General features: G+C 37.0%; 1 protein-coding gene across 3 annotated transcripts in view; it reads right to left on the bottom strand.

Moving 5' to 3' along the window:
• TAX1BP1 (Tax1 (human T-cell leukemia virus type I) binding protein 1) overlaps positions 1–26,703 on the bottom strand; it is a 52,615-nt gene that overhangs the window by 1,818 nt on the left and 24,094 nt on the right. Inside the window, exons 5-15 of one of the 3 annotated variants that reach the window (XM_010009824.1) lie at positions 23,237–23,385; positions 22,992–23,082; positions 21,565–21,750; positions 18,140–18,367; positions 16,708–16,854; positions 15,298–15,391; positions 14,012–14,130; positions 12,681–12,806; positions 10,773–10,844; positions 7,217–7,391; positions 6,706–6,854 (exon numbers count right to left, since the gene is read on the bottom strand). In XM_010009824.1, coding sequence (XP_010008126.1) covers positions 6,706–6,854; positions 7,217–7,391; positions 10,773–10,844; positions 12,681–12,806; positions 14,012–14,130; positions 15,298–15,391; positions 16,708–16,854; positions 18,140–18,367; positions 21,565–21,750; positions 22,992–23,082; positions 23,237–23,385 — 1,536 coding nt within the window. Of the gene's footprint in view, positions 1–6,705; positions 6,855–7,216; positions 7,392–10,772; positions 10,845–12,680; positions 12,807–14,011; positions 14,131–15,297; positions 15,403–16,691; positions 16,855–18,139; positions 18,368–21,564; positions 21,751–22,991; positions 23,083–23,236; positions 23,386–26,703 lie in introns of all 3 variants that reach the window. The other 2 variants (XM_010009831.1, XM_010009839.1) reach the window with 2 other exon arrangements.

Below are 26,703 nucleotides of genomic sequence, written 5' to 3'. Positions count from 1 at the left end.
GAAGCAACCTCGCCTGGGGTAAGTGTTCCCTGCCTGTGGCGGGGGGTGGAACTGGATGATCTTCATGGTCCCCTCCAACCCAAACCATTCTGTGATCTATCAAGAGCTAAAACTCAACTCCTACACAATCAAATGTCATGTCAGGCTTTAAAAATCTGACAATTTGGATTTCAGCAATGGGAAAAGACAATGATTTCCATTCATGTGCTGCCAGTCGGTTCCCAGCAATCTGCCTGTGCTGCTCCCACCAGCCAAACATGTCACAGGCTTCACGCTGCTGTCGCCCGTCAGCTCAGTCGCCCTGTCTGGCTGCTGCCTCCCACCACCCTGTCGGCTGCACTCTCCTTCCCGGGCACTACCACCACAGAACCTGCTGCTGCAGCCACACTGAGCAGGGTGGCCCAGCTGATGGACAAGCAGCTTTGCCTCATTGCTGCTCTCAGGGCAGGCAGGCAGGGCAGGCTCTGGGGAACACGCTGCTCCTCACGTCCCTCAGGAGGAGAAAGAAATCTGCCAGCAATGGGAAACTCTCAGGCAGGAGAGTGAAGAACACCAACAGCAACAGGATTCTGAGAGCTGCCTTCTGACAAGCAATCAGTCAGAGCACTCGGGGTTTGCAGGTTTGGGGGGTGGGGTTTTTATTCTGTGATGCCACTATTAGAAATTAAGATTTAAATAACCACAGTGATGCACACAGACACTGTCAGGGGAAGAAATCAGCACAAGAAGAAAATAAACTGAAGGAGGAGTTAAAAAATCAGAACTGTGTTTGTAAACCCCATTCTTCACGCAGTATCGAACTACTTGTTACACAGCATCTTGGGTCTGGTTCTGCCAATAGATAATGCAGCACAAAACTTACTCAAAGTGGGCATACAGGTAAATTCAGCAAGACTTTTGAAATGCCAAGTCCTGGACCATTTTCCCTTTCATCTCAAAAGACACCTTACATGCAAGAATTAGGAATGTGCTTGGCTGATCTTCGAAACTGAATGTGCACAGGACCATCTATACCAGCAGACATGCTGCATGTTTTCTACACGTAACTAATACGTATATTCAAATATATTTAATTTTTAGGCTAACATGCTTTGTCCTTATGAAGAGTTAATGGAAACAGGGCAGGATGGGGAGATTCCCTCAATATTTCTGTTCTCCTGACAACAGCTGTTTAGTTTCAACCATTTAACGTTTCCATTAAGCAGAGTGGGGCTTGCAGTGACAGATGCTAGCAACAGACGTATTTCCTGTCTAACTTGCTTGCTTTGCACCTGCAGTAAAAAAGGCATATGGGGTTTAAAGTATTGTTTGCTCCTTTGGGCACAAAAGAGAGAGGATGTATGTATTAAAGAAGAAAAACTATTCAAAGTGCTACAGCTTACACAGCACCAAAACCAGAACAAATAGCTGAACACCAGACTGTAAGCAGACCAGGACTTCTCTGCAAAAACAAATGTGTATCTTCCCCCCAAAACAAAAATAGTTCCACTACAAAAAGAGGCCTAATTAACATTTAAATCCTTAGAAAATACATTCTTATAATTCTTTACGGTTTGTCGCTCAGTTACCTCTTGAACACAGGACAGTTTTTGTCACAGCACCTACTAACACCTGTTTACAAGTGATGAGGTAGACAAGGTGTTTCTTTTGCAAAAGGGCTTTTCAACCTCATATTCCTTAAGTTATATATTAACTTGGTATAGAAGGAAATTGACCTGAATTTTGTGGCTAACATGATGAAGATGGGTCTCTTTTTCCCATATACTAAGGCATTCAAGAGACCCTACCTTTTAGAAAGGTTCTTTGCACAGACCTGAAAGGAACCACTGACCTGAGCTGTAACAAACCTGGAACTCGTCGGTCCCACAGTGAGCCACCTCCCGTACACGTCTCAGAGCACCACAGAAACTTTAGCTTCCCCACCAGAAAATCAAACCTGTCTCTATGCACACATTACACAGACATTAAAATGTACCTAGCAGCAAGTGAGAGATGTTCACGTTACACAGCTGGAAGTGATCTCACCAATGCCCTCCTCCACCTGTATCAGCTGTGTCACACTGCTTTAGCATCAGCCACCCCACAGGCATATTCCTGCTCTACTACCAGAGTCCATGGGAAACCCAGGATTTTCATTAGAATCCACAGTCCATTTGGATGGGTTTATGGGTTTATTCAAAAGCCTGCCATTTAAAAAACTTATTTAAAAAGAAGTCAGCCCTGCCTGTCCACTTTATCTAACAGGTTAACAGGTTGGGGGGCAAGTCTGTTTTGGGTAGCTGTTTCACATTACTTAACTCCAGTTCATTTAGCTACTAGTCAGAATTTTGCCCCTCACCCCCCCTTTTTTTTTTAAATTCGAAAGGGGTTACTGCTAGTGAGATAAAATGATTCACATCTTCTGTCCTTTCTTCCAGCATCTGGCAAGTGTGATGCCCTACCACGTACAAATACAACATTCCTCCTCACTCCTTTCAGAGGAACCAATCTGAACAAGAGTGTGATGCTTTCCCCTACATGGGCACTATCCTGCCTTGTTGGCACATGCTTCGACAAAAGGCAAGCACAAGCTACTGACATCAGAAAAGACTTTTTCTAAACTGTTGAACTATCATTTAATTTGGTATGCCAGAAGGATACAGCTTTCTCATGACCCAGTTCAATTAACTGTAAAAATCATACAGTGGGTTCCTTATAGTGGCTTCTGACATGTGAACTATGTGACAATGGTAACACTGAACTGATAAACTGAAAGTCTGCCTCTTCAGTGTACTTCTGCTCTTGGCCAAATATATAAAGAAAGATCAATTCTTAACTTTTTGTTATGCTTAACCCAAACAAGAACAACACAAATATATATGCTAAGCATAGCTCAAGGTGGTTATTGCAGAGATTACTCTATAAAAGAATGGTCAAACAGAAACAGTGAGAACTTCACCTTAGTCTGGAAGTATTTCACAACCATTCTAATTACAAGTTACAGTAAACAGTCTACGAGCACCAATAACTAAAATTCTAATTCACTGCCCTGGGGTAACTTGGAACTTCTGGAAAACACAGACTATGTCCCATAGTATGGCTCTCTGACAGCTACTTTTGTCATTTCAGATGGACAAAACTCCTGAAGTGTACCATGTAACATGGAGAACTCTATGAAGGGAGGAGAGGTCTTACTCATCCTGGTCCAGGATCACTTAGGTGCCCAGTTTCTTTCAGCGAGTATAACCAATGATACAGTATTTATTCTAACGATGTTGTATAGTATATGCTTTTCAACCTGACATTTAAAAACCAGTCACTGTCCCATGGTAAAACAAGCCATCCCCTAAAGATTCAGCAGCTGGAATAAGAAGGCACTAGCTGAAGCTGCTTTACAGAAAAAGAGTCTGATACTTAACTGCCGGGACGTCGGGCCTCAATGGCTTGGCCTGTGCTGTATTTTAAGCATAGGCATCAGCTTACTCTGAAGACCCTATGGTCGAGTCATCCAAGTTATTTGGACAGAAGCCCATGCTCTGTATTTTGAGAAAGAGACAGCTTAATCTGCCCTTTGCACACACCCAGAGCCAGCTTTCTCGCACCCCAGACTGGTGACTATAGAGACACGGCTGCACATACTTGGTCCAGGACCCCTGCAGCGCCCTGCAGTGATGTAACACAGTTGATATGTGGCCTCAGGTCCTTCCAGAAAGAGTCTGGTGTCAGGCACTCACCACCCAGCACTGTGGTTATGCAGCACAAGTGCCAGGCCTTCCAAGTTCCAAAGTTTGGATAATGAGGTTAACAAATTATAAAGGATGCCTTTAACATCATGACTTAACTATTATCACTGGACTGTAACTGACTCTTTAGCCACAATGAGTTCCACAGATTATATGTATCAAAGATAAACAGAGGATTACATAATAAAGCATGGCAAAAGAGGGGGTTTGTCACTCAAAGAGGAAGAAAGGAAAGCCAGACATCGCTTGTCAGAAATAAGCATGACTCACCTAGTTTTACCAAAACTAACCCATTTTGTTTCAAGTACTGCTTTCATAATCACAACTGCAAGCAGTTCCAAGACTGCCAAACAGAATTAGAAATAAAGCCATGTGACACTGTACAAAACCCACAGACTTAAACAATCCCCATCTCTGATTTCTACAGAGCATTTGACATGCCGCAGTAAGCGAACTGATACCCATCTTAGGATTTAAACAATAAATGAACAGACACACTGCTAACGTATAGTATGGGCAAAGCAGAAAGAGTAGTACATATGTTTTCTGTCTGTGATTCAGCTCTGCTGTGGGAGTGAAATCAAACAAACTCCTCCCTCTCTGGAAGCAGTCTGGTCTTCCAAGAGGTACCCAGATACCAACTGGTCCTTTTATGTCTATCCTATACAGGAGTTAGTAATTGGCTGCCAGGGTAAGATAAGGCTAATAAAGTGGAGTGAGGGATTTTTGCTAGAAGAAAGGCCATTTTGGACTCATCTCAAAAAAATATCCTGTCTTGGTCGTCAGTGCCCAAAAGTTACACTCTTCATCCCCCACAAGCTTACTGTGACTAACAATATTGTTTAAAAGTCTCAGGATAATTATTCTGGGCTTACTGCCAACTGTAAGCAGGACTACTTTTCTAATACTCTCACTTTAAATATATGTAAGTTTTGTTTATGGATCTTTCCCGTACATAACTGCTTCTAGAAATTATCTGCTCCAAATGATTACATTTTGGTCAATTATGGGAGCATGAGCAAATGGAAGGTTAGTGCTGAGTAGATGGCAGGAACTTGTGGCAAGGCCACTATTCTACACAGAAGTGCCACTGTGTGTGTGCTCATCTGGCATGATTAACACAGACCAGCTTATCCCTCTCAGAAATCACAGTTCAATTGGCCTGAGAATTCAAAAACCTAAAGCTACAAAGAATTCTGGAAAGTCTTAGAGTCATACAAAACTGATGTTTCTTCTCATCAGTCAAATACGTGGCAGTTCCCATTCCCAAGGAACAAAATTTTGGGAGAAACAAGAATCAGAACATGACAGCAACATTAAACAATTCTGATGTGTTTGCATACGTATCCTTTCTTACTCTACAATTCAGTAACTGAAGACAGTATCCCCCTGGTTATTTCTTTAAATACTGCATTAGAGCTGGTTTATCTTTGGCACATTATTAAGTCTCTCTAGAAGGATGCCTGCAATGATCCATTTCCAAGTAAATTTGAACACTGCACATACACTCTATTTTTTGGTAGGAGCAAGCAACTGATTCTTATTTGAAAGTAAAAAAAACAACGACCTAAATTATTTGATTTAAAAGCACTTTTTCTCGAGCTGAACTTTATTTAAGCCTGTTATATTCCATCTCATTACAAAATTCCAAGCTGTGTCTGCAAATGAGCACAAGACTCTAGCACTGTTTCTCCTGAGTTTGCAAGAGGGCAAAGCACATAGATCAGGAAGAACACCCTGCTAATTAAACTGAAGCAGATGACTAAAGAAGAGCTTGTCATATGTAATATCTACGTCAAGAATGATCAGATTAAATATGCAAAATGTGAAGTAAAGGTGGGCAACAGCATTAAGCTCACATTCTAGATCTTGAACAGGCTGCAAAAGTTCTGACAGTTTCGCTAATTATTCACAGTAACGGACATTGGGGGCAAAAGGTAAGAGGGAGAAACACGTTTTTCTCCATTATAGGTGCTGAGCACCAAGGCTAAAATCGTGCCTGTCTGAACAATGATCAGCTTCTGCAAAGGTTAATAGCAATTAAATGTGGCAAACTAGACTAAATGAGAAATGGGTCATGATACCACTGTACCTGCAAAGAGCACAATATTTTGCAGAAAGGTATTCCTTGTTTAATATTTTTGAAAGTGCAAGAGTACTTGGAAAAAGAAATAAGTCTGTTCCTGTTCAAATGAAGACATAGAGTCCAACGTACAACAGAAGCCAACTGTTTATACCAGAACAAGAAAGTTAACCGTGCTAAAAAAAAGCTAAGCAGTTTCCACTTAAAACATAAAGCCCCAAAAAGGGAATCAGTGAGAATCTGTCACCTTCAGTTTAATCAGCTTTAGATAACAGTCAATTAGTACTTCTAAGTCCATGACTAATAGCAAAACCCATTCAAAATGTAGATTAATATGTGCATATTTTCGAAAGACAGAACAAAAGATTAATACATTAGAATAAAGATTCTGATAAAAACTAGATTTTCATTCAGCAGTCAGCTGCAAATAGTAGCATCAGAACTATTTCAATTTGTATTCATTCTCTTTACAATTTAGTTCCTATATACACATCACAAAATGAGTGAGACATGGCTATATTTTGAGCCCTCATTCTACCACACAGGAGAGAAAAATCAGAATGAGTTGAGATTACTTGGATTTTTCTACTTCAGTATTTAAAAAGATAAAGCAGCTGCTACCGTCCCAATACCAAACAAGCTGTCAGTTACTCAAGAGACTGGAGGAACAAGTATATTATTATCACTTGATGCAGAGTTGTCTCCTTCAAAGCAAGCAAAAATTCACCTAAAACATTGTTCAGGGAAAAGAAAAAAAACAAAACAAAACAAAACAACCAACCACCTGGATTTATGTAACGATAAAATAGGCTTATCAGATACTGAAAACCAATGTGCAACTCTTGATTACTCAGTAGTAAATATACCAAGGAAAAAAATAATAATAAAAAGGTAACTTACGTTGCTATCCTCAGGATCTTCTAAACCATCAGGCCGACTAAGATTGCGTGAAGGCTGACTACACACTACATCGTCTTCTAGCTCCCAAAAGGAAGTTCTAACAGGTGGCCTTTGGATCTCATCAGGATTGAAAGCACCATCTGCTCCGTCTGAAGAAAAAAATAATTAAGAGCATCTTTGTTCAGTAGAGTTTGTGTTTCAAGATTACAGATGCGCTTCCTTACATTTAAAAATCAAGACTTAAACACGTTTTCAGTTTAGATAGTAGAAAATAATAGAAAAGAATAGAAAAGAAATCACCTTTTTCAAAAGGTGTTTCTTTAAAACTTTATTTACCTTCTTGAGTCTCATCAGTATAATAAAGGCATTTTATTGATTCTCATCAATCAATAAAGGCTCTGTACACCAGTATAAAGATTACTGATACTTAACCTGCATTAAACAAGCCACTGCTTTTGAAACAGTAAGAGAAATTATATGGGCGGTGAGGAGTGGAGAGTAATTTACTTACCTCTTCTCTCCTGAATTGCGTAAGGGTTTCCATATTGCAATACTGGCAGTCTGCTTGGCACTGCAGGAACTGGTCCATTTTCCTCCGAATATGGGTTGCGAAAATGTAATGTCTGCTGTGAAATCTGTCCTTCCATCATCCTTCCAACTTGATTTCCTGGTGTCCTACCAAGTTCCTAAATAATGCAAAGTTTAAGATGTAATTAACTTACAGAATCCTAGTAAAGTTTCTTCTTAGTGGGCATGAGAGAAAGATTAGTTTGCAGGAGCACTCTGAAGAAAATACTGTTATTCAGTGGAAGTCTCTCTATAAAAAAACAAAATAGCATGTATGCACACTTGAAAATGTAACTCTTCCAAAAATTAATATACTTAAAACTCTAAATTCTTGCATATAACCCATAAAGATTATAATAACTATTATAAACTACTAAAGAGTTTTTACAACTTATAAGCCATTTTAAGTCTAAGCCAATATATATGCTAAAATACAATAATTAAAGTCACTGAAGTGTGGTCAGTGCACCAGCTGTAATTTATCCAAAGAAAAGTCTCTCATCCTTCCATTTAATAAAACAGGTTAAGGGAGAGAGAGCATGTGTGCCAAGAATATCCAAACGAGTATACCATTTACACTTTAGAACCAAGCAAAACATTCTAAGATGCAGAAATGAAAATAGTAATTTAAAAATACATATTGTTAAGAGAGGGATGCTCTCCAATCATGCTGTTATTTCTGGTTAGCATTTTCTTGTGGGTTCTCTGGGTTCATGTTTAGTATTTGCTAACGTAATGTTAACAAAAACCTCAAACATGGAAGTGTGCCTTTTTCTCAAGACTTAAAAATGAAACTAAACCCCAAGATTTCAACTACCCATTTAACTACATGGGAAGTAAAATGCCTTCATTATTCAAAAAGAACAACTCAATATATTTTTCTTAAAAACAGGTAAACTTCATCCCAAACTCTAGAACACAAAAATGCAAAAAGCAAGTAGCAATAGCTAATCTGAAAACAAAACACCACTGAAATGAAAAAAGATGGAAGTTATACATTTACTGCTATATATGTAATATCAGGTTTCAGACATAAAAGGTTTAGACTCCAACATCATCATCATAAAGGCATCTTCAAACAGGAAAAAAAGTGGTATCTACAAATGGTAAGGCAGCTATAGAAAGTTCTGGGGCACTAACCATAAACACTGCAATATTTACTTTCTTTTAGCAAAACCTTCTAATACAGGACAACATAACTGTCTGACAAGAAAACACAATCTGCTTAACACCTTCCAAGTAAAATATCCTCCTGCAGATATGATATAAAACTATGTTAGCATTACTTTAGATTTACAGACTAGATTTAAATGGTTAGGGTTAAATGGTTAGGATTACATCTTAAAGGTTTCGTGAGCGTGTAGAATCTAAATAATTCATATTCACTCCATACAAAGCAGGAACAATTAATTATCAGTGAAATTAAGATTTTCCTTTTTAAACCCAATTCCTTCTGCAATATGAAAGCAGTTTAGACTGAGAGGCAGCGGCACTAATCTTTTAATTTTAGCATCACATAAGATTAAAAGAGAATGTAGATCAAAGCAACTGTAAAAAGGTACTGTAAAGCAGCCTTAGCCAGAAGTTGGATAGTGAGGGTAAAGACCGATCTAAAAAAAAAAAAAAAGGCCATATAAGTATGTAAGTAAAATAGAAACCAAGTCATTTTATAGGTTTGAAGAGACAATAAATGAACATTTTTAGCATGCTCTGTTTGGTGACATTTATAAACAAACACTGATAATGGAGTATAAATTGAAAAGCTGTTTACTATACCGTGCTTAACCTTTTAAATCATGGTTCCAGTCTAGCAAGGCACTTTGATTCTTCTTTGTAATGTAAATATCTATAAATTTGGTAGATGAAGCCCTAAGGTTTTATAAGCCACATATGTTATTATTACAGTTGCTCTTCTTATGTGTGGTGTTTAAAATTACTCCCTGCAGCTAAACTAGGTTCATCAAAACTCTTACTTTTAATTTGCTTCAGAGTTAGAAAAATGAGTGACCTATTAAAAATAGCATCTTTCATTAAAAAAAAAAAGATAAATACCAACTACTTGAGAACCTACAATTTTACAGAACATTTAATCTGAAATTAGTTTAATTTCAATTTAATAGTATGCAAATTCCTGTTGTTACTAAGTATCTGTTCATACTGGATTTTTGAAGTAATCTGAACAATCACAACATTTTCACAATGTCATCCAATACTATCTGAATGTAATAAAGATATTTTATTATTTCACTTTTCAGTAAAACATATCTTTGATTAATTGCCATCCAGTACCTTAGAGGTGCTTCTAGCATTAATACTTTGGAACATCTGATTTAGCAGTAATGGTAGTTTATTTGATAAGACAGTGAACTCTTGAAAGTAGCAGTCCATTTTCTAGCACATATTTAAAAATCAGAGTACTGTTTGTGTATTGTTCTTTTCTGATAAAGATATTTTTCTGGCTGTAGTTTACCAAAGTCACTACTGTCACATGTCAAGCTGCTCTTATTATTACAAGCAGTCAGTAAGAGAACTGCAGATGTCAAAAGGATTTGGTTGTATGCACACATCATGAAAAACCTGGAGATCATACTGCTGAAATGTCTACATCTTTAGCTATAGGACAACACTGGATAAAAGCAAAAATAGTCCTAACCAGTGATGGAAAAAATAAACTGTCACACTAGGTATGAGTGTTCATGTCTTATGCCAGGATTCCAAAGGGAATAAGGTTTACTAATTGTACTGCCCATCAGCCAGTAACTCCCAATAGTATCAGGGAGTCTGTCTCAAAGAAAGTAAATTCCTGCAACTTTTGTTAACTGATGCTCCCTTAGTGGACAGAAAGGCTGCAGTATGAGCTCGATAATAACCCTTTCTATTTGGCCAAGCAGCATGTACACTAAACTGGTATTAGCCTCTAGATGCAACAGGGCTGAACCTCTTTCACTAAGAGATAAAGGGGAGCAATGCAGGAAGGAGGCTGGAAGTCCATCGAAAACTTGGAGAAAACCAGTAATGCTGCTGATACGAGAATGGAGCACAGGACAAAAAACTTGTAGGAACTGCTATGTGCTGTGAACTGTACAGCAAGCTGCTCAGATTACTGACACAGAGTAATCCCTACCTGCAAACAGAAATAATTCCTTTAGATCCTGGATGGAATACCATTCTAGACAGGAACAAAGAAATTATTTTTGACATTGCAGCATTTTTGTTAAATTACAGGTAGAAAATATTCTAGAACACTATTACAGAACAATTAACGACAGTATTCTCAAAGGTTGAGTCAGTTTTGATGTACTGTGGTCTACATTTTTTTTTAATGTACCAGTATTAACAGAACTTATATTTGAAAATGCTAATTCACTTTAGCAAGATATCCCAATATCAAAATGTTTAAAGAGTAAACAAATTCTCACTTAAAAATACGTTGCAATTCCTCATACTAAAGAACTTCACAAGTGTTAATTTACAAAATTTAACAGGAATCCTGACAATACCTTCTCACTGGTAAAGAGTTCCAACTGTGATGCCAGTTCCTTTATTCGTCTCTCTTTTTCTGCCAGCTGAACCTATATGAAAAGAAGTATCAGGTTCCTTATTAGTGAATAGAAACTATTTCCCTGCTGTTATATTATGAAAACCAAGTTCATATTTCAGATGGAAATCATTTTGTCTACTATAGTTATATGCAACCTCTAGTACTACTATATCAAAACCAACTAGTCTCCTTATCTGCTGGATAAGAACAGGACATTAGCAGCCTTTTCTTGCCAGTTTTCAGAAAACAGTTGTGGAACGATAAAATCCTTGGTTAAAAACAAGGAGTACCATTGGTGATACCAATGGCAGGAGGGACACCACTGACCAAAACCAGCTGAAAGTTTGCAAACCTCATCTCATTATTTCTGGAGGAAACCATTGTCACTTAAGTGATTTATTTTATTCACTTCTCTCCAGCATTTATGTCCCACCACAGAACTGAGAGAACCAAAAGACACTAAATTTGTCTCACCAACATCTACCTTGTGTAATCTGCTCGGTGCTCTGGGAGGAGATGCTACTGATGCATAACACAATTTTTTCAGGCCTCCTCCTTGCTTCAAAATGATTACTTAAATAAACCTTCTCTGCAAAGGGCTATTTCATTTGGATTCTGTTTACTTTGGAGACTGCCTCTCCATTAGCTTTTCTAGCATTTTAAGTTCAATTCTCTGCAACTCTAAAATTTTTGTCAATTCTAAAATTCCATCTCCTAGTTCAGGTCAACACAGCAAAATCAACTGACTTGGAAGAAAACCTTGCTTTTTCTCCCAAATGATACTAAGTTTTGAATTGCAGTCAAAATGCTTTCAATTTTGGAACAAATTATTTATTACCCCAGCTGTTGGTAAGTTAAAAAAACAAACTTATTTTACATTCAATTAGACATGGCAACTGATCACTGCTAGTTAGTAAAATTTAATAAATAGAAAAGAATCATGCATTTTATAAAATTGAAATTAGAGCTTTGAAAGTGCCAAAAAAGGTCAGCCTTCAAAGGGCTAAAGTAAGCTGTAGAGTAATTCAGCATTTTATAAAGAAAAAGTGCTGTAATTTCTAATGGAAAGGAAGGGGATTCCCTACTGCAACTGATGTGGCAGCAGTTCAATTTAACCCTTGTTCATCACAATGGGCAAAAATGGGCAACAGTATTCTACCCTGTCAATTACACTACCACCATTAGACTGAGAACAAGCACAAAAGCTGGTCTTATGGAAATGTATTGCTCTTGTCGAAATACAAAAAAAACACTTCAACACATGTATTACTATCACATAAGCTCAAACATTAAGCTAAAGCTGTCCATTACGCTTGACTTTCTGGTGTCTGTGTTACATCACTCTAAGACTACAGCTGAAATTCTCCAAATTAAATAATTCTCTCATGATGATTTTAAAAACAATGTATTGCCCATCTTGTATCCCTCTAGTTAGTTCAGATAAAATGCATCAGACACCACCACACTGGCAATGCAGCATGAAATATGAAGATTTTACACAAATACACCAATCAATATTCCTGTTAGTATTCTAGTAAGCAACAGGAAATTGGAAGTCTCTAGCCCTTTTCTTCCTGTAATACAAGATTAATGTCATTTAGAGGTTTGTCTAAATCCATAATATTAAAAGACTGATAGCCATTTGGTAATATACTTAGCAGGTCTGTCTTACTTTACAAGAAGCATTACATGACCCTGTTCTTTCTACAAGTCCAAAACAGAATTCCTATTTACAGCAAAAATACATTCACAGTGGTTTTTCCCCCTTAAAATTCTTTGTTACTTGAACCATTAGAAACAAGCAACTATGTCAAGAACATGACACCACTTGTTGTCATAAAAAAGAAAAATAAAATCTGTAACTTACTTTATACTGATCCTCCATTGCTGCCAGCTGTAATTTTATACCCTCATTGATTTTCACTTGTTCTTTCCACTTCAGCTCAAGTTTAGCTAGCTCATCAGCATAAACACTGCATTTCATCTTCTCCTCCTAAAGTAGTTTATATCATGACATGAAATATTTACAATTTTAAGAGATTTCCCCTCCCACCCCAACAATGACACTAATTCCATGCATTTAGAACAAGACCATTTATGAATGGCTTCCCCAAGAAATAAAGTCTGACTCAAGACTTTGAAAAGGACAGGACCAGTGAAGACTCCATAAATGATGTTCAATACATATTTTTTTTCTTGCCTGAGCTGATACTGTCTTTAGCTTCACAGTTTCAAGTTTCTTTCTATCCTAATACTACGCTGTAATCATGATTTTCCTGTCAGGGATCTCACGTCAATAGAAAACCTTTCCCCATGCAACTTTTACAACTTAAGTATCTTTCATCCAGAAGGTCAAAGGCAAAGCTTTCCCCAAGCATGACTACAGAAGAAATAGCCAGCAGAAGCTAACACAGGCTCTCCATAGACAGGGTAATGAGCAGAGTTACAGGACAGTTGTTACATCCCGGAGAGCACATCAAAATAGAATAATCTCATTGTGATAAATAAGAGAAACAAGATGAACAGAGATAAGACAACACCCAGAAAGCATTTCTTAATTCTACAAGTCAACTTTACACCAGCATCACTGTTGCAGTACTCCATCATACATACATACATCCAAACTGGTTAAATGAAAATCAAGTTAGGACAGGTATTAATATTTGAAGGTCATTACTATTATGGCTACAGCCCTACTGGTGCCAAATTTGGTCCACAGAACCATATAAATGTCTTTATGTATGACTCAGCCCAAGCTAGCAGGTAGCACCCACTCACACGTCAAAACACTGCAGAAGCCCCAGACAATCAGATCTGGAAGAGTTATTACACTTGAACACTACTATACTTGCTCCAGACATCAGCTGGCTTACAGCAATGTGCTGTGTTTGATTTATAAAAGCAGTAACACTTTAAATATAATGAAAAGAAGTATTCAAAACCTTAGGCATAGGAGTATTTCTGTTCATCTGTTTTCTTCCACGTGGGTTTTCCTGAGAAGTCCTTATCTGGATTCTCTAACACCACAGGTAAGCAAGAGCTGACTCAATAAGAATGTGTTTCCTTATGCTAAGATTTCTACCATAATCACAGTGCATCACACAAGCAAGGCAACTCAGCTGGGTAGGCTTTGCGTTTTTAAGACTTAGCACCTATAGCCACTTTCAATTCAGCTTTCCGAAGCAGCCATGCACTTACTGCCAACATTTGCTTGCATTTCTTATACTTCTCTGTTTTCTCAGCAATTTCTTTATTCATTTCACGTATTTGCTCCTTTACGACGAATTCCGAAACTATGTCAGATGAAATAGGGCTAACTGTGAACATTGAAGAGAAAACAAGGACATTGATTTTTTTTGTTCCACAAATAGAAGTTTGTATATGAGAGATGACAGGCCAAATTTGACAGTGCATCAAGAACCAAGTGCTCCATGTTATCCAAGCAAATCGTTAATCAGAGACAACCAGTATCATGTGTCTAGTGATACGTAAGATCAGCAGTCATATCAGCATGTCTGTGTTCAGTTCTCTCATTCACTGAAGATGGAACATAAATATATGCATACATACAACAAAGACCAATCTTAAAAACAAAGACAGACAACTCTTCCCTTAGCTCCCAAGGAATACTAGAATACATACATTATGATACAATGCTAAGTATTTTATTCTTCCATAAAACATGAAGTGCCTCAGCAATCTACTTCATAGAATGGTTTGAGTTGGAAGGGTCCTTAAAGATCATCTAGTTCCAACCCCCTGCCATGGGCAGGGATACCTTCCACTAGAAACAGAAGTTGCTCAAAGCCCTGTCCAGCCTGGCCTTGAACACTTCCAGGGATGGGACAGCCACAACTTCTCTGGACAACTTGTGTCAGTGTCTCACCGTGCTCATGGTGAAGAATTTCTTCCTTAGTTTTCACCTATTATATGTTTATGTTTTAGTGGGTTAGTCTTCCAAGAACTTCATAGTTCATAAAAAGCATAGCCTAGTTAAACATTTTCCAGTAAACCACTACTGCCTGTAAGTTATGAGAATACTCTATAGACTTGACCTTGTCATCATGTAATCAGAACTTTTCAGTGGATTTTACAGTAGAATGGTACAGTGGACAGTCATTACAGCATGACTGCAAAACTTGGGAAGTTTTCTGGGGTTTTTTTGGGTTGGGTTTTTGTTTTGGTTTGGATTTTTTTTACGTGAATTATTAGCTTGGCAAAACCACCTCAGTGTTAACTATCAAGCAGAAATTTAGTCCTACTGATATTAACAAATATCAACTGACTGTTTTGAAAATATACAGTTTTGAAGTTATTTATGAATGTTACCACTTAAAAGAGAAAATTTTTAGATGAATTTTCATATTTCTGAACATTGCTTTAACTAAAAAGAACAAGTCCACCTACTTCATACAATAAACACTACTCCACATAGACAACACTTTCAGGCTGATACAAATAGACAAGATTTAAGCTGTTGATACCTGGAGATGCAGAAAACCTTTTTTCTGTAACGACGGCAGTAGCTGTCTCAACGTTAGATGCATTTTTCTGTTTCTGTTGATGCCCTGCAATTTTCTTTGTGAAAAGAAATTTTGGTTTGGTATTTAATTAAGTGAAAGCCAAAGCACAAAGTAACACATATCTTGCACTATCATCTCCTCCAAAATTGGGACTAGATGGAATTGCTCATTAAAACAGGAAGTAATAATAAATATGCAAACACATAAAATTCTACTAAAACTGAAACTGACTCAGATGATAAAGTAAGATTCTAAAAGTCATAAAGTTGTTCTTTTCCTAGAAACAGTCATTTCTAAGCAAATTATTAGAAATACCTCGTTTTCTAGAGAAATGGTTACACTTAAATCCATCAATTTAAATCTAATCTTCCATTAAAAATGGAGCCTATATTACTAATGAGTGCTGGACTTCTGGTGTCAAAGTAGTGAAATCTGGTATTTGCTATCAGTAGCACAACACAGCCAAAGATGTGGAAGACTTTTAAGGAAAAGCTACAGGTGTTCTGATATGACACCTCATTCACCATTGACCTTCTGGATGAGAAGACAACTCTTTAATCTGCAGATGAAAGCTAGATAACTACCCCATTTGTTCTGTGGATAGCAGAAATAATTACTGTGTTTCTCTTAAGAATTCATATTCGTACATCTTGCCACTGCTCATACGCTTTTTCCCCATTTAAGCTCCTCTCCAACACAGTCACTAGTTTTCACAGATTCTGAAGAACTCTTTCAAATCTGTCTGAATATTCACTGACAGGTTCCGTTACTAGGTGGTAAAAGACTCACACAATCATTGCAAAAGCCTCATTTATTTATGGAACAAAGCTGAGAAGAGTGATAAGAATACAAAATACGTATGGAATACAATTATATACTGTGTCGTGGAATCTCTCCCAACTTCACTTTGAAATCCTCCTCCATGTTCTCCATTTACCCCACTTCCGGGTTTGTGTTTGTTTTGTGGGTTGTGGGGGGTTTTGTTGTGTGGGGGGGTTGTTTGGGTTTTTTTGGTTGTGGTTTTTTGGGGAATTTTTGTGGTGGCAGTTGTACTGAGTATAAGTAGTAATTATGGATTTTTCCCTGCTTCAGCTTCAAAATTCTTCCTTGAACAATGTTATACTTATAGATTCAGCCAAACTCTGTCAGCTTTCTACATACACCAGTTACTATAAATCCTATGCTGGGTTTCAACGACTATCTAAAACGAATCACAGAAATAACATAGCATTATAGAAGAAAATGGTAAACTAAAGATCCACTGCTTAGTGCATGCTTTAATTCTTTAAAAAGCACTGGGTTTTGCAGAAGCAAATTAATTAGTTGTTGAAAACTTAAAAAAGCAAGTGCAATTTCTCCCATTCTACTTACTGCCTGTTCTGTAAACTTGTTTACTTGTTTTTGAAGTTTTTGACATTCCTTGAATTTTTCCTTGTAATGATCAGCAGCCATTTGCAGACGAAGCTTCAGATCTTCAACTTCTCTGCGCAGTTCCTGCTCCACTGTGTTTGAAGTTTCCTAAAAAAAAACAAAAAAAGAAACTGTTCTCCCTTTTTGTTCCAATACCACTGTTTCCCAAAAAGTCTTTTTTCAATTAAAGAAAGTATAATACTTTATGTATGTACAGAAGAAATTCCTATTTTCTTTGTGGGAAAGAAAGGAATAGAGTAGTAGAGCACAGAGAAAAGCAGCAGCTGTGCTGAACTTCATTCCAGTCAGGATACACCGAGAGAGTAAATAGGCACTGGTATAACACCAGAGGCAGGTGAAAAGGATTCTTATTCTTTGGGCTGATTAATGTACACCAAAAGTCTGAACACCTTCCAGAAGGTGTTCTAGCTATCTTATAGAAAACTATAGCAAAAATGGATAGACCACAACTATATTCCATCACATTCACTATATTTCTAGTGGAAGAGAGTCAGTTGAGCTGCAACACTGATACACAAGCTACGCGAACTATGTTTACCAACTGGTAACATGAGTCATTCGAATGATCTGCTATTTTTTTCAGGATGCAATTCAAAGGCATTGTATATTACTGAAATTCTTAGAAAAAACATGTAATTCTTGAATACTTTAAATATAATATTTCTTTTGAGGGTTGTTGTATTCACTTCGTATTTACTGCTCTATTTTAATTACTGTCCAGCACAACTTATTTTTTCAAACTGCCACATCATTACAGTAATCCTAGTAGCAAACTAATCCAATTAGTTGTTGCAGTCACAGAAGATCCAGTGCAAAGCTCACTTAAGTCAGAATGATAAAACTGGTATTAGCTCACTAGATTTTTATCCAAGAGAAAGAAACTCAAGACAGTTGCCATTACAGTAGTATTTTTGTACTTACAAATACTACAGCAAACTAACTTTGACTATAAATAATGTAAGGACTCAAAAGAATCAAGAGATAATCCATCAATGAGGAAAGAGCATTATAAAAAAATTCTACCCATCATTATCTGCATGCATTTTTAATGCTATTGTATCTGACGTAAAAGAATAAGACAGGGAGAGGATTCAAAATAATATAGAGAAATACTGTCTTATTCTGTAAAAATAATGAGGGGGTGGAAAGGAGTTGCTGGAAGTAGTAGTAGCAGAAACCTCCTTTCTTAACAACCTTCCAAATCAGCTAACACACACTTGATTTAAGGTAGTATCTTGAGCGCCAAAAGAGAATTTGATAATAATGTGTACTAATCATCCGTAAAATATTTTATTCACCAACTTCAACAAAGCTACCTCTGACAGATTTCATAAGCACAGATAAATCTCAGTACTAAATACTGACAATTTACCTGATCATTTTTCAGAGCTGTGATTTTTTTAAGTTCAGCTAAAGCATCAGCAAGCTGCTTTTTGCATTTTTCATTTTCCAGGCGTGCACTGTGAAGATCTGCCATCGTCTTATCTCGCACGTTTACTGCATCGCTCAGTTCTTTTGACATTAGGACAGCTTCTTGTTTGCTAGCCTGAATTTGATCTTCGGCTTTCCGAAGCTGTTCTTTTAAAATACTTGCATCCTCCTAGGAAAAAGACAGGGAACAGAATACACCATTTTTTAAATTCAAAGCTTAAAGGCTGGGATAGGGATTGAAACATTTGAAAGAAAAAAGATTTTCCTGGTGGCTTTAGCAAAAACACTAAATCAAGAGGTTAGCATACAAGCGCTACTTTCCCCATTTGCCTTCTTTGCTAACAATGGTGTGAAAACATATTTCATTATGACATAAAAGCAAATTTAAATATTATTATCTAAGTGGATTTTTGTTGTACTTTCAGGTTTAGTTTTAAACAAAAATGCAAGAAAGTCTCTCTGTTTTCCAGAATATCTTTGTTCTCATCACCATAGAAGTCTTAACAAGAACAAATGGCCATTTAGCTTCAAAACCCAAGTTCATCCCACAGTAGGACACTGCAGGTAACAACAGAGTAAGAGGTCTTACAATGCCTACAATTGGCTGACGTAAAACACAGTAAAGGAGCTTTGGGATGTTCTTCTCATAGCTCCATTTCCCAAGATCTTCACAACAAGCTTTTCAGGAGGAACTGAGAATAAAAAATAACGAGGAGCAAGCTGCAACACGCGGCGCTAAGACTGTCAGCACTGCTGCAGCTCCACAGGACAGCCCAGGAGCCAACTGATCAAGCTGCACTACTGGCTTCTCATTCCTCAGAGAAGCCCGGAGTGATGATGATGATGATTATTATTATTATTCTTCAAAGCTACTATAAGCTACTCGCATCCTCTGGGCTTCCTGAAGGTATAATCTTCTCATTTTCTTGAGTCTAGACATAAATTCAGGTATCTCTAGTTCATTGTCTGGCAATTTCTGAATAATCACTTAGCGTAACAAGTCCAGAGGAATACAAATATATATTTCGTAAACAATTACAAAGATGAATGGACTGAGAAATGTCATAAAGTCCTGTCCTTCAGCTATTTTTATAGCACATAATGAAACAGTTATATTTTTCAGTAAATATTTACAGCTTAACAGCATAAGACAAAAACATTAATGATCCTACCAGAAACATGATAAGCACTTCAAAATTAACGAATGACATAAATGTTTGGTGGCTTCAGTACTGCCAGACACACACCCCCTACATGTGTTTACTTCAAAGTAAAATACAGCAGTAGTTTAACATATTCAGAAACAAAACTGTAGAGCAACCAAAAGACTAAAACAAGATAAACTGTAATTTAAAGCAAGAGAGCATGTCTTTTTTGTCCTCTCGCTATTCCTATTCTCAATAGCATTATTTTTCTACTTAAATTTTACATTCATAACTCACAGTAATGCAATTTCCATTCTTTGGAGATCCAGAATGATTGTTCTGTAGGAAGACTGGCAAGATACACAATATAAAGTCACCTGTGTAACCTGCCTTTTCCACGCTGGCCTCAAAGGCTCTGTCTAAATTAACTGTAGTTTGGATCAAAAGCATATTTGTGAAGCAAAACTCCCAGTCAGTTCCACTATTTCCTATACACTGTAGATCACAGGACAGAACTGTCTTAAAGCACGGAAACTGCATTTCTTTTGGAATAAATGAAACAGGAAGATGAACATCAGGAACAAACACCTAATGGGTTTTTTTACTGTGGTCGGTTGACCCTGTCTAAATGCCAGGTACACACCAAAGCCATTCTATCACTCCCTCTCCTCACAGGATAGGGGAGAGAAAAATATAACAAAAGGCTTGTGGGTCAAGAGAATGATGGGGAGAGATCATCCAGCAATTACCATCATGGGCACAACAGACTCAACTTGGGGAAAAATTTATTTATTACTAATCAGAGTAGGGTAATGAGTGAAAAATACATATCTTTAAAACACCTTCCCCCCTCCCTCCCTTCTTCTGGGGCTTAATTTCACTCTCAATTTTCTCCAGCAGCGCAGGGGGACAGGGAATGGGGATTTCAGTCAGCTCATCACGTTTCTTCTGCCGTTCCTTCCTCCTCAGGAGAAGACTCCTCTCACTCTTCCCCTGCTTTAGTGCAGGGTCCCTCCCACAGAAGACAGTTCTCCATGAACTTCTCCAGCATGGGTCCTTCCCACAGGCTGCAGTTCTTCACAGACTGCTCCAGCGTAGGTCCCCTGCAGAGTCACAGGTCCTGCCAGCAAGCGTGCTCCAGCGTGGGCTTCCCACGGGGTCATAGCCTTCTTCGGGTACCCACCTCCATTTCCTCCATGGGCTGCAGTGGGACAATTTCCCTCACCATCATCCGCATGGGAATCTCTGCTCTGGTGCCTGGAGCTCCTCCTCCCCTCCTTCACTGACCTTGAATTCTCTCCCATATTCTCACTCCTGTTCAGCTGCAGTTGCTCTTGACCAGTTTTTCTGGTTTGTCTTTTGGGGGATTTTTTGTTTATCTTCTTTTTTTTCCTCCCCATTCTTAAATACATTATCCCAGAGGCACTACCATCATCACTTACGGGCTCAGTCTTAGCCAGCAACAGGTCTGTCTTGAATCCTGTTGGAACTGGCTCTATTGGACATCAGGGAAGCTTCTAGCAGCCTCTCACAGAAGACACCCCTGTAGTTCCCCAGCTACTAAAACCTTACCACACTAAAACTAGTCTGAAGTACACCCACTTGGACCATGGACAGCATAGGTACCAGTTCTTCAGCAATTTCACTCTCCTACTATAGCACACTGCTTGCTAACCACAATGCTACCACACCACAGTAGCGCCTCTTCCTTAGAGGTCCTACTGGCACTTTTATCACTGAGTTCTCAGCCAATTTAGTCCATTTACATGCCATCTTATTCTTCCTCAGTTTTTGCATCATTTTATCTTGACAGCATGTTCACCTAACAAGTCCTTCAGCATATCTCCTCTTTCCTCTTACATCACTCTCTGCAGTCTCAACACAGCTACATGATCAGCTTTTCTCCCCAATCTCCTTCCTTTTTCATGAAGTTAAAAAAGCAACTTAGAGGAGTGTACTGATTTTACTGATGCATTTTTACTGAACTCACAAACTACTTTTTCACACATAGTTCATATCACAGTTCATCATGTGAGACACCTCAACAAGCTTAGAATGCTAAGTAATAAAACAGAATTCACTTCTTTGCTCATTTTCTGCATCTACTGAGATTACCATAATCCTCTTGCCTCTCAGCCTGCACCCTTGGTGATATCTTCAACTTCTTTCTTTCACTTGTGAAACACCTACAACCGTAGATGCATTTATTTGAAAAGCTTACCTTGTTTGATGAGGAGAGCAAAAAAGCTTTCTTCATATTTTCTCTTTCAGCTATAATTAGCTGTATTTTGCCAACCTCCTCTTTATAATGCAATATCATGCTTTCTTTGTTTGCATCCAAATTCTTAAACGTCTGGATTTCTCTTACTAGTTTGGTGTTTTCTATTTCTATATTCTTCAAGTGTATCTGTAATGATGCTAAAAAATGTCAAACTCTTCTTCCACGTTATGAAAACTACTGTTCAACTGTCCATTTAAGTGTTCACTAAATTCTGACTCATCTCTGAGACAGATTGGAACAGCTAAATATAAAAGTAAACATTTGATATCACTGCCCTCCAGAACAAAGTTTCTGCCTGGAATTCTTTCAGCTTGACCACCTACAACAGCTCCGCTCCATACCTAGAAGTTAAGGCCCTGATTTCTGTCCGCAAAAAATTTAACTATTCCGAATTTGCTCCTTTCTAACTAAAGACAAACAAAAGAGAAATGACCTGAAGAAAATTAACGAGAAATTAAACTTCTAGTAGTATCTACCTGCAGCATCTAAGCAAACAGGTCTGCATCAGCAACACTGATTTCCAAAGACAGGAAATTACTTTAACAACTCTAGAACTGTTTTTAAAACGTCATCAGGTCTATCAGATTATGCCTAATAAAGAATAACTTGCACTCAAGTGTTGCCTACCCAAAGAGCAGAAGATTTTGTTGTTCATTTAAAAAAAAAAAGATTCCATCCTTGTGAAAGATGTTTTGAGATTTAATGACTTCTAGTATGTATGTGCCACATACTGTCATTTTCCTATGAGCAGAAATAACCCTTTAAATACACTTGATTTGTTTCGTACGAGCTAAGGGTTTCATTAGTTTAGCATATAATTTTTTTTTTTTGCCTTTGGAGGGAGGAGACACTATGTTTTATTTTAGTATGGGTGTCTCCCAATACAGCAAAAGAAAGCAGCCATGCTAGTAAAAATATAGATCCTCTTAAAGCTTCTCAGAGTTATGTACAAGACTCAGGAACAGGGACCTAGGAAACAGTCTGGAGAGAGAACTTCAAAGAGTAAAATGTAATTTACTTGTGAAAAAGTGTGTTAAGAAAAGTAGTTACTGGGTGATGCAATGCATAACTACAGAACTTCCTCACTAGTCTCCATTATTTTTTGTTACTATGCCTGCTTTTTAACAAATTAGTGATTCATTCTGCTTCTTAGAGACCTTTTTATACCATGAGATGAATTCAGATGTTATTTTCCGCATTCATTTTTATATGAGAACATCCATAACTGCATTAAAAATATGTTCACAGAATGCCCATTTCCTTTCTTCCTTACCAAATTCAATTTATCAGACTTTTCCATAAAACATTATTACCTTTATTTCAAACCACTCCATTTCAGTTTTTACAGGTGTAAGGAATAAAGTTACCTTATAAAGTTCTTTTTCATCCTTTTCTGTCTTCAACACACATTCAAGTTGCTCCTTCTCAAGCATCACTTTCTTCAGTTTGTGCTTCAGACTAAAACATTGACAAATTAATAGTACAGAACTATTAATACAGAAAATTAATGCACACAGTGAAAATTGTTATTTAAAAAAAAAAAACAACACACCTATTAAAAAAAAAAACAAACAGCAAAATGAGGAAGGTAAGGAACAAAATGACTAAATACCTGTCTAACTCAGTTTCTTTTGCAATGGCTTTTTGAGTAACAGTCATGATATCTTCCTCAAGCTGGAGAACTTTTGAAGCAGCCTCATCATGCTTCTTTTTCATATCATCAATTTCAGTTTTAAGAGTTTCTGATGCTTGAATATTATTCTTAAAAAAAAAAAAAACACAAAAGGCAAATATATGTCATTTGAGAATGCGTATCTTCAAAACTACAACATGCTATTTGAATTAGTGCTAAAATATGGTTCTTAGATTTCTTCGCTTCCTTAAAATGTATGACAAGCCCACTTCAAGCATATATAAATATATATATATGGAATATATAAAAATATATTAAACCCGCTATGCACAGTTAATATATTAATAAGGAGTCAACAAATGAATGCTTGTTTTGGCACAAGCATTCAGTTATACAGAGACTACGGAAGAATTCAGTGTATAGGACAAACAAAGCTGTATTTCATATCTTTTGCCCATCTCCTTTCTGCGAACTAACCATCAACTGCCTAGCTTAGAAACCATAAAGAACTTCTATTTCTCTGTTTACTTTCTTTTACTTGTAAAGAAGGAGAGCTTGCATTTGACCAGAGTTACACCACTCAAGTGAGCCACAGTAAAGACAACTACAGGCAAATGGAGAAAAAAAAAAGTAAAAAATGGAAGAACTCCTGACTTAGAGCTAGTTACTGCACTACATTCTCCTAGCTAGAACGTGTGGAAGGTGTCACAAAGCTCATGGAAGCTCATGAAACAATTGCAGGATTTGTTTCTTGGATATTAGAAACTAAGACAGAAAATGATGACAATACCCAAACCAGATTCCTTTGTCAGAACATTGATAGATGCAAAATGGGAAGCCACCGTTAAGTATCACATTCATTATCTAATCACAGTTATGTCCAAGCCGTTCTAAGGCAGTGGACAGCTAAATATCACCTCTACTACAGCGAAGTGGCCATTTAAAGTCAGCTCATCTTAAATAACTCAGAAAAACATTATTTTCAATACAATACTATTTTCTTGAGCAAATAAATTAGTAACACTAAAGTAGAACACACATGTTGAGATAATATGCCACCATTTCTGATATCAAAATGCAATAAAGATCAGCTTAGTATCAACCATGACAGTGGTATGAATCAAACTGTAAACAAGGTCAAGACAAACTGACCAACACGCCTGACTACGGCATGACTTACTAAGGTACAAGTTGTCTTTCTGTTCTACATTTGGAAGATTAAAGCACTAGTTCATCTATTCATTGCTAAACAAAACTTAATGCCCTGAAACAAGACTGTACTGTTAGATCAAGGGAAACACATCGGCCAGAGTTTACAAAGAACCCCTACTGGCCAGATTCCAACTTAACTAACAATGTTTTAAGTACAATAAAACATAATGAGGACTGTTTTTACCCATTAATTGTCAAAATACACTGTTCACAAATGTAATTAAGCCCTACTTTTACAAGCAACTAAACAGAAGTTCGGGCATTATAATTTTTTGGGGGGGGTAGGGGGTGTTGAATTGTGAGGGGTGGCAAATATGACTCCTCCATCACTTCCTAAACATCAGCACATAAAGTAGATTTTAGTTTCGTTATATACGCTATTAAAAAAAAAAAAAAAAAAAGGACTAATACATTAGAACTATCTAAACTCTGAATTACTTTATTATATGCCCTAATATAATAAAGAATTACAAGTGATCATGAAAGTATCTTTTTTGAAAACAGCACTGGAGATGACAACACACAATTTTCATACTTTTGAACAAAAAAAACATACATACTTGGTGTAACAAAGGCAGGGTATTTTAATTAAAGTTAGTATTGCAAGTAAAACTTGCTATATAACCAGGAGCAACACCACACAATATAACTGCTTGCCCTTCCCTAGTGCAGTGGAGACCAATTACTTGCCCCTGTTTTGAAAGTGTAGCATAGCAAAAAGTCTATTTCAATGCATATCTGTGTTTTCTCTAAACACCACTTGGTATAACTGTAACTGTTGTAACCGAAATGCCTTCAAAAGAATTTAATCTGATACATTATATATACAAACTGTACAAACAGTTCAAACAGGCTGCCAAACGTAACATATATTAAAAGGAATTAATGGCCTGAAAAAAAATTCACTCCACAAACAGCATTACAATTGATGCTGCTTTGCTAGTTATTCTAAAGGGACATGGTATTAAAATGTAAAAGTTCCAGACTTAACAGATTCTCACCTAATAAACTTGTTTAGATACAACCAAAGCCTACAGTTTTGAAAGAAAAAAAATAATAATAATTTTTAGAGACGACTTGTTATTTTACAGAATTCTTAGCAATTCAATTTAGATGCTGCAATCCTATTCCCATACACTCTGGTTACAGTGGTTTCAGAGCCTGTAAAATTTAAAATGAGTGCTCTTAGGCTATTTTACAGGTAAAAGTTAACTGGTTTAGGAGGAGTCTAAAAGGGAAAAATATAATAAACACAAAAACTATATGTACCACCTCTACTACAAAAAAGATAATTACTTTTGTAATTATTATTTACTTTATTTATCTGGTACATCTCCAAATATTACACCTTTTCTTCCACTTTCTTAACAGAAAGTAAAGAACAGCAAGAGGATGAATCATTTTAATGAACTGGTTTTAAAACACCCAACAATTTCAAAGGTTATTTTTACTCTGGAGAGTATTTTTAACCTAGTTACAAATTCAGCTCTCCCCAGCCCTTCTCCCTAGAGTTGCAGCAGCCTTATGGTTGGAAGGGGGATGCAAACTGCACTACAAGGGTCAGAATAAGTAGCCAGAAATTACTTACAGCAGCTTCACTGCTGCAAAACAAAGCTACCAAACCAAGAATTCCTGTAACTAATAGGAGACTCACTAGTGAAATGAAACACAGAAAATCTAATGTAGTTGTCCAGTGAATTTATGTTCTCCATTATCGTAATTCCACTCTGAAATTTTTTATGTACCTTCAGATAGGGAATGAGAAGACAGATGGGGGCACCAAAATCTTTACTGCTATTCTAAAATGGCAGAAGATTTAATACTTATTATTTCTAAAATAGTTTTATTGTAATCCCATAAAACACTGTCCTCCCCCTGCAAAGAATTGCTATTATACATAACATGATTTGGTTGTTAATGTATTATGAACAGCTGCTGAAAGAACAGTTTTTACATCAGAAACTTCTAAATTACAGATCAGTTGCTTTAGGCTTGTGTAACCTAATCATAAATACACCAACTGAAACCTCAGAAAGCTATTACAAGCTCTAAAGGATATGTGAAGATCTTGCTTGTGTTCTTCCTTGACACACTTAAAATCTATTTATTAAACTTCTACTACAAAATGCCTACTAATTTTCATTTGAGAATGGAATAACCATGAAGTTCCTAGATTATCATTTTTGTAACAGTGAACTATGGCAAAAAAATCGTTGTGTTCAGTAATGAAGAAT

Source organism: Nestor notabilis, unplaced genomic scaffold, assembly GCF_000696875.1.
Source record: "Nestor notabilis isolate BGI_N333 unplaced genomic scaffold, ASM69687v1 scaffold260, whole genome shotgun sequence".
Classification (NCBI taxonomy): domain Eukaryota; kingdom Metazoa; phylum Chordata; class Aves; order Psittaciformes; family Psittacidae; genus Nestor; species Nestor notabilis.
This window is presented reverse-complemented; position numbering and strand designations above follow the sequence as displayed.